This window comes from Manis javanica, chromosome 5 (genome assembly GCF_040802235.1).
Source record: "Manis javanica isolate MJ-LG chromosome 5, MJ_LKY, whole genome shotgun sequence".
Lineage (NCBI taxonomy): Eukaryota > Metazoa > Chordata > Mammalia > Pholidota > Manidae > Manis > Manis javanica.
In genome coordinates, this window is record NC_133160.1 from 118,078,523 (window position 1) to 118,092,181 (window position 13,659).

The 13,659-nt window shown below is 34.4% G+C and overlaps 1 protein-coding gene across 4 annotated transcripts in view; it reads left to right on the forward strand.

Annotated features, from left to right (window-relative positions):
• The first annotated feature begins 1,571 nt into the window (after positions 1-1,571).
• Positions 1,572-13,659, forward strand: part of LOC108388352 (UDP-glucuronosyltransferase 2A1) — a 47,424-nt gene continuing 35,336 nt past the window's right edge. For 2 of the 4 annotated variants that reach the window (XM_037026662.2, XM_037026663.2), the window contains exon 1: positions 1,572-2,289. In XM_037026662.2, coding sequence (XP_036882557.1) covers positions 1,572-2,289 — 718 coding nt within the window. The remainder of the gene's footprint in view (positions 2,290-13,659) is intronic. The other 2 variants (XM_073237506.1, XM_037026658.2) reach the window with 1 other exon arrangement.

Consider the following 13,659-nt stretch of genomic DNA (forward strand, 5'->3'; position numbering starts at 1 on the left):
ATCATGACAACTATTTTAAAGTCTCCTGGCAAGTGACTATGGGATAGGTTGACACCAGCGAGCAGAAATTTTGTACATACCATGAAATCTTACTACACAGAGCCTTGAATTGAAATCTCCCCTTGGAACTGTATGATTACTGTGATAACCTTTGAATAGTACTTTGTAAAAGTTCATAACTGTTTTAAGGAAGCAATCAATGTTTCACTACAGATTATTTTTGGTGATGGGGATCTCAGAAGAGACATCACTGCAAAGCATAGGATGTCTAATTTCAGCAAATTTATTATAGCAAAGAAGAGTCATCTCTGCTTATTCACAGATTATGCATACACATGCACAATTTGCAGAGATTATTTTACTCAGGTGACTTGTCCTATATTATCCAGTGTGGGTTATACGAATTTATATTGTTCATTTTATGTTGTGTCAGCATGTTTGGGCAGTTCATGGTTTATTTAGATAGGTGCCTATAGTGATAAGGAGACATGATACATTGATGTGCCAATCTATCCTAGTGGTTAACACAGTAGGCTGTTGCAGCTCAAGAGCAAATTGGCCCTGGAATTAAAGAGCTACCACCAGTTCCTTTCTTATTCTGTTATATGAACTTGGCAAGTTACTTCTCTGAGGAATAGTTCCTTCTTTGGTGTGGGAATAATTATAGTATCTATCTCATTGGATCTTTTTTTAGTGAGAAATAAATGAAATTAACATGTAAAACACTTTGTACAATGTCTGACGCACACGGAATGCTTAGTTAATGCTAGCAGTTATGAAAGGCTGGGTCTTGATATAAGGTAGTCATTCACACAGGCTTGCTAGCTTTTGAGCAGCACCTCCCATAGGAGCATGTTTGAATAGCAATTCTCTTCAAAGAATTTCTATTCACTAATAACATCATCCATTATCTCTTGCATATACACTTGTACATAGTTTATTCATTTACTTGTAATTGTTTCCACAGTGATCATTAACATAAACTTTTTCTAAACACATTATTAGCATCATAATAAATATTACTCAGTATATTTATACTTCAAATTTTTATAAATATTCTTTGTAATAATCTTATCAATTAATAACCACTATTATAATAATGTTTGATTGTTACTAATGACATTATAAAATACAGTAAATACTGGAAAACCTATAGCATTAGCATCTCTACATTTCTGAGTAACTTCTGGCTCCATCTGAGGTTTACTTTGCCCAGGCCCAAGTGTAGAGTTGAAAGATACAACGGCTTTAAGTAATTTAATAGTAAGAATTTAACAATTATGGGATGCAAAGAAAGGGTTGAAGAACAAGTTTAAGAAAAGGATCAGAGAACAAGAATCACAACTAAAGTTAAAACAACAGGTTGAGAGGTAAGATACATATTACCCCTAAGCCTGTAATTATCATAATATATGGAACTACCAGGAGTAATATCATTTGGTAGAGAGAAGGATATTAAGAGTATCAATGGTTTGAATCAAAACTGAGAAGTAATTTACCTTTCCTTTTTCCCTGAAAAGCAGAAAAATCCATTTATGTCACATCTCATCAAATCTACATCAAGCCACATCATGTTAAACAAGAACATTCTGCTATTATCTCTTAAGATAAGTCTCCTAGGAACTGCTCTTGGTGGGAATGTTCTTATTTGGCCAATGGAAGGTAGTCATTGGTTAAATGTTAAGATAGTGATAGATGAGCTGATTAAAAAAGAACATAATGTGACTGTCCTAGTTGCCTCTGGTGCACTTTTCATCACGCCGACCTCTATCCCATCTCTGACATTTGAAATATACAAGGTGCGCTTCAGCAAAGAAAAAATAGAAGGAATTATCAAGGACTTTGTTTTGACATGGATGGAAAATAGACCATCTCCCTCAACCATCTGGAGATTCTATCGGGAGATAGCCGAAGTCATTAAGGACTTCCACATGGTGTCTAGAGAAATCTGTGATGGTGTTCTCAAAAACCAAAAGCTTATGGAAAAGTTGAAGAAAAGCAAATTTGATGTCCTACTGTCAGATCCAGTATTTCCTTGTGGTGACATAGTAGCTTTAAAACTGGAAATTCCATTTATATATTCCTTGAGGTTTTCTCCAGCCTCAACAGTGGAAAAACACTGTGGGAAGGTACCATACCCTCCTTCCTATGTTCCTGCTATTTTATCAGAACTCACGGACCAGATGTCTTTCACTGACAGAATAAGAAATTTCATCTCCTACCATCTACAGGACTACATGTTTGATACTCTTTGGAAATCGTGGGATTCCTACTATAGTAAAGCTTTGGGTATGTAGCAATTTTTATTTATTAGTATCTGAATTTGAACAAACGACTGTGTCTCACCTCTTTATTTCCCTAGGCTATTCTTTTTCAATCTTATATATTGATTACTATTACCATCATTTGATAAAGAAAGAAGGTAAAAGGCAATATGCTTTGAAACTACAAGGTGTTGTTTTATAATTTTAAGGACTTGAAGATACCAACTAAATTATTTTATAGGTAACATATAGTGACAAACATCTTAGTCTAAAAATAAGATTTAGTTCTCATTTAGATTTTGCATTGAAAACAGAAATTGCCTAGAAAATTCAGTGGTGTTTGGAAAGAGCTGGAACAGTTTAACTTTTCTACAAGCCTATTGTTAAAATAAATGTTTGTCTGTGTGTGCATGTATATGTGTTTTTAAAGACAAACATGTATATGGATAACCTCTGATCATTGCTCATCTCATAAGTTTTGTACTATTTACTAGCTTTTCCTTAGATAAGGACGTAACATCTAAGAGTATGATGAAGTTCCTGGCTCCAAGGATTTCACAGTCAACCAGAGACATCAGATATAAAAAGGAATATTTGTAATATGAATTATGTGGGTAATGGAAATATTTAAAAAGAACAAAGATAGGATAAGGGAGTGGTGTTTGGTAATACTTCAGGGTTGAGGTGATGCACAGGAAACTTTTTAAATAATGAATATGAATTTTCCTGCAAACCAAGTGTAGAGAAACAGAGTGTCCAATGTTGTGGAGTCTCAAAATGACACCTGTGCTGATACAACTGATGATTCAAAGTATAATGATTCAAAGTTAAAATTTAAGGTAGGGAAGCACACGAAAGAATGTTGGAGATGTCAACATTATAAGAATGAATAACTTCAAAGAAAATGCCCAAAATATCTAGTATCTCATGTTAAACATCTTTTTTATCTAAAAATCAACTGGGAACAGGGATATATTATGACTAGATTGTACCTTGTACAAATATCTGGACAGATGTGGACCTAGAGTGCAGGAATATTAAGACTACAGGCTGCTGCATCACTCCAGGAAAGATGTGGTGAGAGCACATACCAGTGAAGATGCTTATAAATAGAGAAAAGTAATGCAAATGAGACTACATAGCAATGCAATTAGGAAAGCAGCCTCTTGATAAACAATTTCCACTTTCATCTCTTCTGGGTATGTTAAATAGTTGCCCCTAAATTCAAAAATAGATGTTTATCTCCTGGGATGTAAATGAAGACCTGATGGACTTCTGTCATTCACAAAGGAGACTACTGTAGCTACTACTATGATTATAAACCATCCTATGAAGATAGAAACGAATGGTTAAGCATTGATTGGCTAAAACTGGATCTTAAAATGAAGAAAGAGGATGAAGAAATGACAATTTTATGAGGCAACCAAGCTGTGAAGATCTGGAAAAACTCTTTAATCTACTCATGCATGTCTTAAACTCAGCGACATCTGAGTATGTGCACCATCTCAGTTAATGAAATAAAGGAATGTATGTGGAGAGTCCCTTGGTCACAATATATGTTCACATTTTTATCTCATCGCTTATTTTTTATCAACTACTTATTCTCAACCTTGGGATAATAATTATCATGATCACAATGCTCCTTTTCATAATGGTGAGATTATTTCCCAGGTAAACCTTCCCCATGCTGGCAGTCTCAGAATCACATGTTTCATTGTGTTTTGCTTGTAAATTAATGCTGGTAATAAAAGCACACTATTCTCCCAGTCATAAGACATGAGACTAATCTTTCTTAACAATTTGTTCATGGGAATGTAATGCAGATTTCTAAAAATGTTCTTATCCTTTGATTTTGATGATATTATGTTTCTAATCAAATTACACTCCTCCGATTTAAAATGACTATTTAAGTTTGTCTTTACTAAAACACAATATTCTTATTGATGCCCAGAGACATGAACACTCATATTCAAATGACCAGGTAAGAAGTAAAAGTACTGACATGACAGAATAATTCATTTATTTGTGCTAGACTTTGTACATGTAGAAAGATAAATGAGAATGATAAATGGTACTAACTTCTTTTCAATATATAATTTGAATTTCCTTTACTTTAGCTTGAATGCACTAATCAAAGTCATTTCAATGTGTCCCTATACAGTCAGGTCTTAAACTGTCACACCTGAGTAAATAAATAGGACAACTTTCTGTAAAACTGCTTTTCTGCAGTGAAATGAAATAAGAACCTCAGAGTGAGTCCTTAATCTCTGCTAATTGCTAGGAATTGGATATTATAATGTCAAAATTGCTTTCAATTCAGGCTGTGAGTGTTTGGTTCAAACTCATTATGGTAATAGCATTTAACATTTGTTGATTTCTTTCTATGTAATAAACACTGTGGTAATTGCTTCACATATTATTACATCTCTAAATACTAGTAATGAACTTGTGAAGAAAAACTATTATCACAGAAATAGTTCCCAAAGGAAAATCTTTCTGACACCAAAGCTTCTAGAAAAAGTTTTCTCCCCTTTTAAAATTTCAGGTGCAAATCCGTCATTATTCCAAATATTTTAGGATTAAACTTCCTTGGTTACTTTTTTCATGCTTTCGATGGATTTAGCTTTTGAAATCTGCTATTCTATTTCTTGATTATTTTTAATTTGCTGAGTAGGGCTTAATTGGGCCATGTTTTCACAGGTAAATTGCTATTTCTTTAGGCACAGGTCTGCATGTGACTCTGTTGCCTGGAGCAAGTGGCCTGAGGATAGGTTTCTGGTCCCAAGGGAGCTTCATAAGCAGCCTTTACCTGAAAAAAAGAAAAAAATCCTCCGCAGATTTCAAATATATTTGTTTAAAGTTGAACCAGGTAAATTTTGCTTTATACTCGTTATACTACCAAAAAAGCCTACCAAAATTGGGCTAACATTTAAGGAAAGAATAACATAGCCAGTAAAAATATTTATAATCCATAAAAATTACCTATTGCTCATAACAGTTTTACCCTTTGGCCACTATAGAAACAAATAGGTTTTTTAATGACTGATCTTTATATATTAGATTTGTATAAATATGTAACATATTTTTATGTATGAATAAAAAGGTGAGGAATCTCTAAGAACTAATGCCATCTATAAGACTATTGTTATTGTTTCTGAAGTAAAAGTACTGACATGACAGAGTAATTCATTTTTTGTGCAAGACTTTGTACAGATCTTGCATAAAAATTTTTAATTATTACTTACTGATTAAATGAGCACATTACATTCAATAGGAAAAACAGATCTTTGAAAAACATTATGACCATAATACTCAGATATTTTCATAAACTAGACACTCATTGAGCACAGATAAGTAACATAAAATTAACTTCTATAAGTGAAACAAAATGTGTATATCTCCATAGTGCTTGAACTCCAGTAGTAATTTTAAAGGAGATAAAGAAAATGCACTGGGGTCCTTTCCCTGAGGAGTGATCCATGTTGGTTTGGATATTTTTCTTCTTTTTTTTTCTTCTTTCTTCCTAATTTTCTTTTTCCCATGTTCCTTCTTTCCTTCCTTTTTCCCTGCTTCCTCATCTTGGTTGGCTAGAATCTTTCAGATGACCTCACTGGCATCCCCTTTTCCACAACGGCCTGAGAGCCGGATGACAACTGTAGGCGTGATGTCCGAGGTGAATTTGCTGTGGCACATGCGCAATTTCCAGAGACAGCTATCACTCTTTTTTTGCTCCCACTCGATGAAAGGGAGGAGAGATGATGAATTTTATGGGTATAATCTTGAGTTTTATATGCATGCATTTCTTAAAATAAATCATTCGTGAACTTTAGTACTGAAAACATTGCTAATACCAGATCATTTGTGATGTGCCTTGAGACTGAACATGACTGACACTTGTGGAGGAAAATTCATGGTTTTGGGGAACATCTGCAGCAATGCTCAGGTGCCTCAAGGGCCACTGTCTGAGGAGTAGAAGAAAGGAAGTGGGTTTAAGTGATGCCATCTAGTTAACTTGTTCATTTTTTAAATTAGATTCCCTCCTTAAGATATCATATATGACTAAGATTTTTTTTAGCACAAATGCTAAATTTAAGGCATTGTTTCATTCAGGCCACATAACTTTAGGAAGTAAGTCATCATTCTACCCCTTTTTGTAATGAAGTGGCTGTGTAATGTGCCTGAGATTATGATCAAGAAAGTAGTAAAGCATTTGATGCTAGGCCCAGGGCTGAAAAGAAAGATTTAGAAAGATACTCAGTTTATGTGTAGCAAAATAAAGGAAAAAAAAAAAAAGAAAGCACATCTAATTTTAAACTTTCAAAAGAATTAACTACATGCCATTCAAGGAATTCAAATAAAATTTAAGCACCGATGTGAAACTAAAACTTTGTGGTTAAGAAGTAAGTCTCAGTTTCCTAAAAAAAGTATGAAGGCTGGTTTCCAAGTTTTGTGGCCTCTGGGGCCACCACCAAATCTGAAAGACAATGAGAAATGATTCACCACAATTAAATTCTAGCCGTTCTTTGTAATGCTCAGGGAGACCTTCAAACCAAGGCATATCTTTAGGGGGAAAAAAATTGCAAGAATGAATTTCTGCACGATAATGTTGTTTGAAGGATTCTCAATTCAAACTGATAGCACTACATGTATTTTAAGAAACTTTAATACTAATTGAATTTTTACAGATGAACTAGGCACTTACCAGCAAGTGTTATATACTGTTAAACAACACAAATTCAGCCGTGTAAATATGAACATTTGACAGTATTAAATGATTTGTAAATTGGGCAAGCATCCCATTTAGCAAGTAGAGAAGAGCTCTGTCAAGCTGCAGAAAAGCAAAGGTTTTTAAAGGCAGAGAGGGAGCAGAAAAGAGCAAATTATTATCAAAAAATATATTGTTTAATCAAGCTTACCCTCCTAAAAGGAACAGAAGATTCTATCAGGGCATTCCCACCTAGCATTGATCAAGAAATTCCAATTCAGCTGGCTTAATGTTACATTCTAGGCAAGGCGGGGTAGAGGTGAAACTACCGTTAAGTATAACGTCTTTATTTACTGAAGGACCTTAACATATGTGACTCTATTTGGTGCCTAGGTTTTTTTTTTTATAACAACTCTCCCTTTTTAATCAGACTCTCAGCTTAATTGGGAGCTGTGACCAAAATTTAAGGTATTAGCACCATTCTCAGCTATTGCTCTGTAATTCTTCAGGTTTTGCTTATCTTTTATGTAGTATTTCTGGGATATTCACAAGTTACAATTTCAGGTTCACAGTTTTTTAGTTCATCATCCTTTTTTTCCTTTTCTGATGTTCCATTCTTAGGAGGATCATTTGATTTATGATTAACAGCTGTGAATATGCATTTAAAACTTTTGAGAGATTACAACATATCAAGGAGATTATTATGATTACTATAAACTAGATGGTTCCCAATGTTTGGGGTGCACTTTGGAGCCATGGCCTCTAAGACCTAAACCAACCAAAATCAAATAAATCAAACAAAGACCCCATGGAAGGAGTCACCTTTTAAGCCCAGTGGCTTGCCTAGTGATCATATGTAACTGAGTTTTAACTTCCCCAGAAGGGTCAACCCAGGTACAGCAGGTAGTGTTGGTCACAGCATAGATACCTCCTTGCTTGTCTAAAAGATAAGCAGGGCCTATCCTGTTCTCAAGAACATTAGCCAGAGAGTATATGGATTTTTGCTGGGCAGTTATTCTCTTAGCAACAGATTCTGCAATATCTTGAAGAGTTAAGGAGAGGTTTTGACGGTATGCTCATTTACAATTGCTCGTGGCCAGTGGAGCACAACCCTGCCAAAGGATGCAAATGCTGAGTCAGGAATGCCTCCTGGTAGGTGTCTTCTAGTTTGATGATGGAAACAGAGGCAGGTCAACCAATAGATGTCACAGTTTGCTGGTGGAAAGTTAGGGGAACAGTTAGATAACCTACATAGCATTGCCCAGCTGTGTGCCAGCTATCTGGACACTCACAGACCCAAAGAAAATGATAACCAACATAGAGACAGACCCTGTCAGGACACAAACCACTTTACTGAAGTGGCACTGTTAACAGACAGATAGGGGATATTGATGACAAATCCAAGAAACTGAAAGGCAAAGGTTAACCTCCTTAGCAATGGCTTGGGAGATATGGACAATATAGCATTAGCTTTCCAGGGCAGTGTAAAGGGAAGAAGAAAGGGTTTTGTGTTTAAAGTATGAATTCTTATTGTGAGATGTTGGGAGAAAAGTCTGCCTTGATGACAGATACTTCTTTTCCTAGTCAGTTTGCTGCAGAGGTCTCTAATGCTTATATAGGACCAAATGTCAGGTGGATTTGGAGGTCTCCAATGCTTGCATAGGATCAAATGTCAGGTGGAGCCTTCTTCACTGTAAGGTGCATATCCAAGGTTTAAGTCCCTGAAGTTTAGCTGCCACCTGGGTAGTGAAGAAGACCTGGTATAATCCTTTCCAAGGAGATTTTGTTCTTACCAATTCCAAATACTATGGGTTGGAGAAGACTGGAAATGTTAGTTTGGAGAGCCATAGCCAGATTTTTGAAGAAACTGGAAGAATTTAAGATCCAGTCCAATTTACAGATATACAATAGACCTCAAAGAGAATTATCATGATTAGAAATCAAATATAGACAAAGGTGTAAACATAACTTCTCTCTACAATTACTTTATTTTTTTATAGTAAAACTAATTTGTTTGCATTAAACTTCACTTGATTGTTTATGTAAGTGTAGCAAGAATAATGATTGACCATGTAAGTTTCTTTTTAAAACTGCTTTTCTGGAAGATTTTGAGCAAGGTATCAGATTGATTTTTTTTTTAAAGGCTTTGTAGCTCTGCAGAATCAAACTTAGTTCCTTAAAACTGTTTGGTCATATCTAGGTCTATAAACATCTATTTCAAATGTGATATTCCAGTCAAATCTTTAGTAATACAGTCAATGTTTCTAGTTGTGTCCTATTACAAGGAGAACAGATTCTCATTGAGCTTATGTAAATAAGTCTTACACCATCAAAATTTCAAAGTTTTTGAAATCTGGATGGATCAGGTAGGGAGGAAAAATAAATGTTTCATCTTTATTCACAAAGGTATTTTTTAACAAGTTGTTGATAGCTTAAGGGAAAAGAGAAAAGTGTTTCTCAAATCTGGAAAAGCAAAATACTAGAGAACCAGTACTATTTTAACCAAGAGTCATACAAATTATAATCGTTTTCCTCTGTTCATTTAGTTCCATGTTATTAATTCTTGTTCTCTTTGAATCCAGTTTTTCTGCTAGTTTTGGAAATTCTTACCCAGCTCAGTTGTGTGATCTAGAAGTTATCAGAAATCTGTATTCTAGGTTACCAATCATATTCCTTTCCATAATTTCTCTGAAGTGAAATATATTTGCAGGAATGTTTTGTAAAACCTAGAATTCTAAGAGTTAACATCATATTAGAATATATCAGATTTCCAGGAATTTTACATAATTTCTGGACATTTATACAGATACAATATAAAGAAGGTTTAGTATTACTTATTTGACAATGCTTCCCATGTAATTGAACATACCAAACAAGCCTAATTAGTTTACTGTCTCTCCTTTTATAAGGAGAGAGAGAATAAATCTTTTGAGATGTTCCAAGGGCCCTCTGAAAATTTTCATTTAATTCAAGGTCAAAAATACTTCTTTAGATTTTGATTTTGGAGAAGTTTACCAAAAATATCAAAAAGGTTCTAAAACACTTGGCCAAATAGGATCATAGGTCCCTGTGTAACAATATTTAGTTATCCAACCAAAATTTTTGGTAAAGATTTCACAGACAAGTACAAAAAGTTAAACAGTTGTAAAAGGTCTTGGCACTTTTAATGTTGAATAGACTCTGGTCTGTTTTGTTTATTTTTTTAAAGGAATCATAGATCTAATACAGACAAAACATAGAATATTTATTTCTCTGGGAAGATTACAGTAAAGGTAATGAAAATACAAATTCTTATTAAGAGTAGACCAATAGTCTAAGGAAAGTTTGTTCTTTCAGCAGAGAAAGAATTCAAGTTCTAGTTATGTACCACCATCCTCTTGATACTAAGTTTCATTTTAGTTTCACTTTAACCTTAGCCAACTTGACCGCACATTAAAATTCTTTTTCAAAGATTCCTTTTCCACAATCATTTACAATTTCCTTTTTTACATTTGGATTGTCCTATACTTTCCCTCTTTAAATAACCAACCTCACCTTAGGACAAAATTACTTTCTTTTTCCTCAATAAGAATGCATTTTCAATCTTCATACCTTCTTTGGCCAAATGCATACATCCTACTTTTCTTAAATACAGAGACGTTTCCCTTATCATTTCTAGTAGCTTTAATTATATATATTAGAATTCTTAGCTCTTAGGAATCTTAACTAAAAGGTAAACAATTGTGATCTATCTTTTACATTAGCATTCTGTGAATCAGAACACTTATAAATGCTTTTTATGATTTCTAGAAATGTGTTTTTTTCATAGAAAATTTCTCAGTGTGGCATAAACCATGTTTGTTACTAGACACAAATAGTCCCTCTATAAAAGAAGCAAAATTTGGTTAAGCCTGTGCTCAGTAATTAATGTTTCAGTATTTTATCTTTTTTGGAAATAATCTGGATATTTCAATGAACTTAGTTCATCACTTACCTTAGCAAAATTTGAAGGTTTCAAGTTATCAAAAAGATTTGGGGAAACTATTTTAAAAGCTTATTTGAAACCTTTTTATCTTATACATCTATTCAATTTACTTGTTCTTAGCAATTATGTTTAGATTTAGATTAAAAACTTTATGAGACATTAGACAGTCACCCATTATTCTAAGTAATTTTTCTGCTAACAGATTTTGTAACAAAGACAATATGAACTTGTTTGACTAACAAACCCAGGAAGAATAAAGTTTTATGTCTGAGTTATATTCAATGTTGATAACTCTAAGACATAGCTGTATAAATTAACCAACAAACTTAAACTAGCTTTTATTTACTGAAAATTATCCTAGATCATGTGAACTTAAAAAATATATTTGGATTAGTTTCCTGTTTTATTTTTGAAAATTTTTATGAATTGTCTCTAGAGCTGCATTTGTACTTTTGTAAAGATTTGTAATATAAAGATAGTTGCTTTTGATTACTCAAACAATTGGATTGTAGCCTGGATGTTAAAAGACTGACTTAAAAATTATGTTGTAATTTTTTTTAACTTACCTTTTCCTTGACTGGTTAAAGAAATAGTGATGTAGCAGTTTACCAGAAAATCCCTCAGAGTCTTGTTGGGAGGGGCTAATGGGGGATCCTCCTTTGAAGGGAGATATGGAGGTGACTTTGTAAATTCACTAACATGACAGGCTTTTGTTGATTAGGACAGCATATTTCCAGGAATTGTACACATTTCTGGAAAACTTATACAGACACAGTATAAAGAAGGTTTAGTATTACTTACTTTACAATGCTTCCCATGTAATTTAACATGCCAAACAAGCCTAATTAGTTTAGTATCTCTCCTTGTAAAAAGGCAATTCAGAGGATAGCTAGATTAGTATTCAAATAAAGGATGGAGGGAAGCAATAGGAATTACATCAGGCTCATGGTCTTTAGAATGAGATACCTTATTTTTTTTTTAACCAGCTTTTTACAAAGGAACTTTCAATGAACTTATTTTTGCTATTTTAAAGATTTTGTTTTTATGTGAACTTCTTAAATGATCTTACCTAAAGGAATGTTTCTCATAATAGCCAATATAATTCTAGGTTATTTTTAGTAAAATTTTGACATTTGTAAATAGTCACAGCTTCCTGGACCATAGTTTTCAGAAATAAAGTAAGCATGTGTGCCATAAAGTGGTGCACTAGACTGATTAAAATTTAAGGATCCCATTAGCCAAGGCTTTGGGTCTCTGGAAGCCAAACTAATACCTGAAAGGTACAGAGGGCTTGCTGGGTCAGAGGACCATGCATGTTTTACATTGTACTCGTTGCATGGAAGTTTTCTTGAGGTTAGTGGGTGACCGAGAGTCAATCTAACTCATTCTGTGACCAATTTATATTCACTTGGAATCTTTGAGTTAGGTGGTGAGAGCTTTAACAGCTCTTAAATGCTTAACCAGTTCCCACAAATTTTTTGCAGATTTTTGGCCTCTGTGTTCCCCAGTAGCAATTAGCTCTTACCTCATATGCACATTAATAGAAACCAAAAGTAAACATTGAAACAGAACTGTGGACATCAGAAGTAACCAAAGAATTGTGGACTGGGGAAAGGATTAAACCAGCAGACCTCCAACAATGGGGACTGCAGACTGATTCTATACAAATGGAGAACTACAACTGCCACCAGCAATTCCTAGCATGGGCTAAAACAGCAGACTATTAATGGAAACTGTGGGCTGGAAATGGGGAAAGGATCTAACTGGCAAATCCCATAAATGGTGACGGTGGACTGGACCTTGGGAAAGAGATTCTGAGCAGCTGGGGAATGGTACACTGACCCACTAATCCTATTAGATAAGGAGCTCAATGTAGATGAGCGTAGCTCAAACTGAGAGGAACTTACCAGTGGCCTTCGGAAACTGCAAGAAAGACGGCATGAATCCAAAAGGGTTCATGGGGTACTATGCCTCTTTTTGCTGTCAGAAGTTTGCTGTGGATCCCAGTGCTGCCACCAAATCTGTTACTTAACAAAACTTCAACTGAATAAATGTGAAAATCTATTTGGCTTATTAAATGGAATAAATTGGAAAATCAAATTGGGCAGCATCCCATCCAGCAAGTACAGGGGAGCTCCAGCTCCATCAAACTGCAGGAAAGGAAAGGTTTTTAAAAGTAGAGAGGGAGCAAAGAAAAATAAATTATTATCAAAGAATGCATTTTTTAGGCAATGTTGTCCTTCTAAGGGGAATAGAAGGGTCTATCAGTGAATTATCTCCATTGTTGACCAGGAAATTCCAGTTTGGCTGGTTAAAGGTTACATTTCTGGGGAGAGGTGGGGGTCAAAACTGCAGTTAGGTCAGGCATTATTGTCTTGAAAAGACTGCTTAACATTGGCAAACTGACTTCTCGAACTCTTCGTTTTTTTTATTCAGGGTAATTTAGGGCTGCCTATGTGTATTTGATTCTGGAATATATTTTGATAAGCTTTCAAGTGCTATCTTAGCTGTTGCTAGTGAGTAATCCCTAATTAATGATTATATTGCACTTACATTGACCTGAATAATTGGACAAATCTAAGTATTTTATAGAAACACTTTAGGTTATGCTTTATATGTTGTTATGTTTGCTTCCACTGGAAGGTCATGACAGCAACAGATTTCTTTATAAAGATATTTCAAATTCTCTTCACTAGGCCTGTTTTAATGTCCATCAAGATTAACCA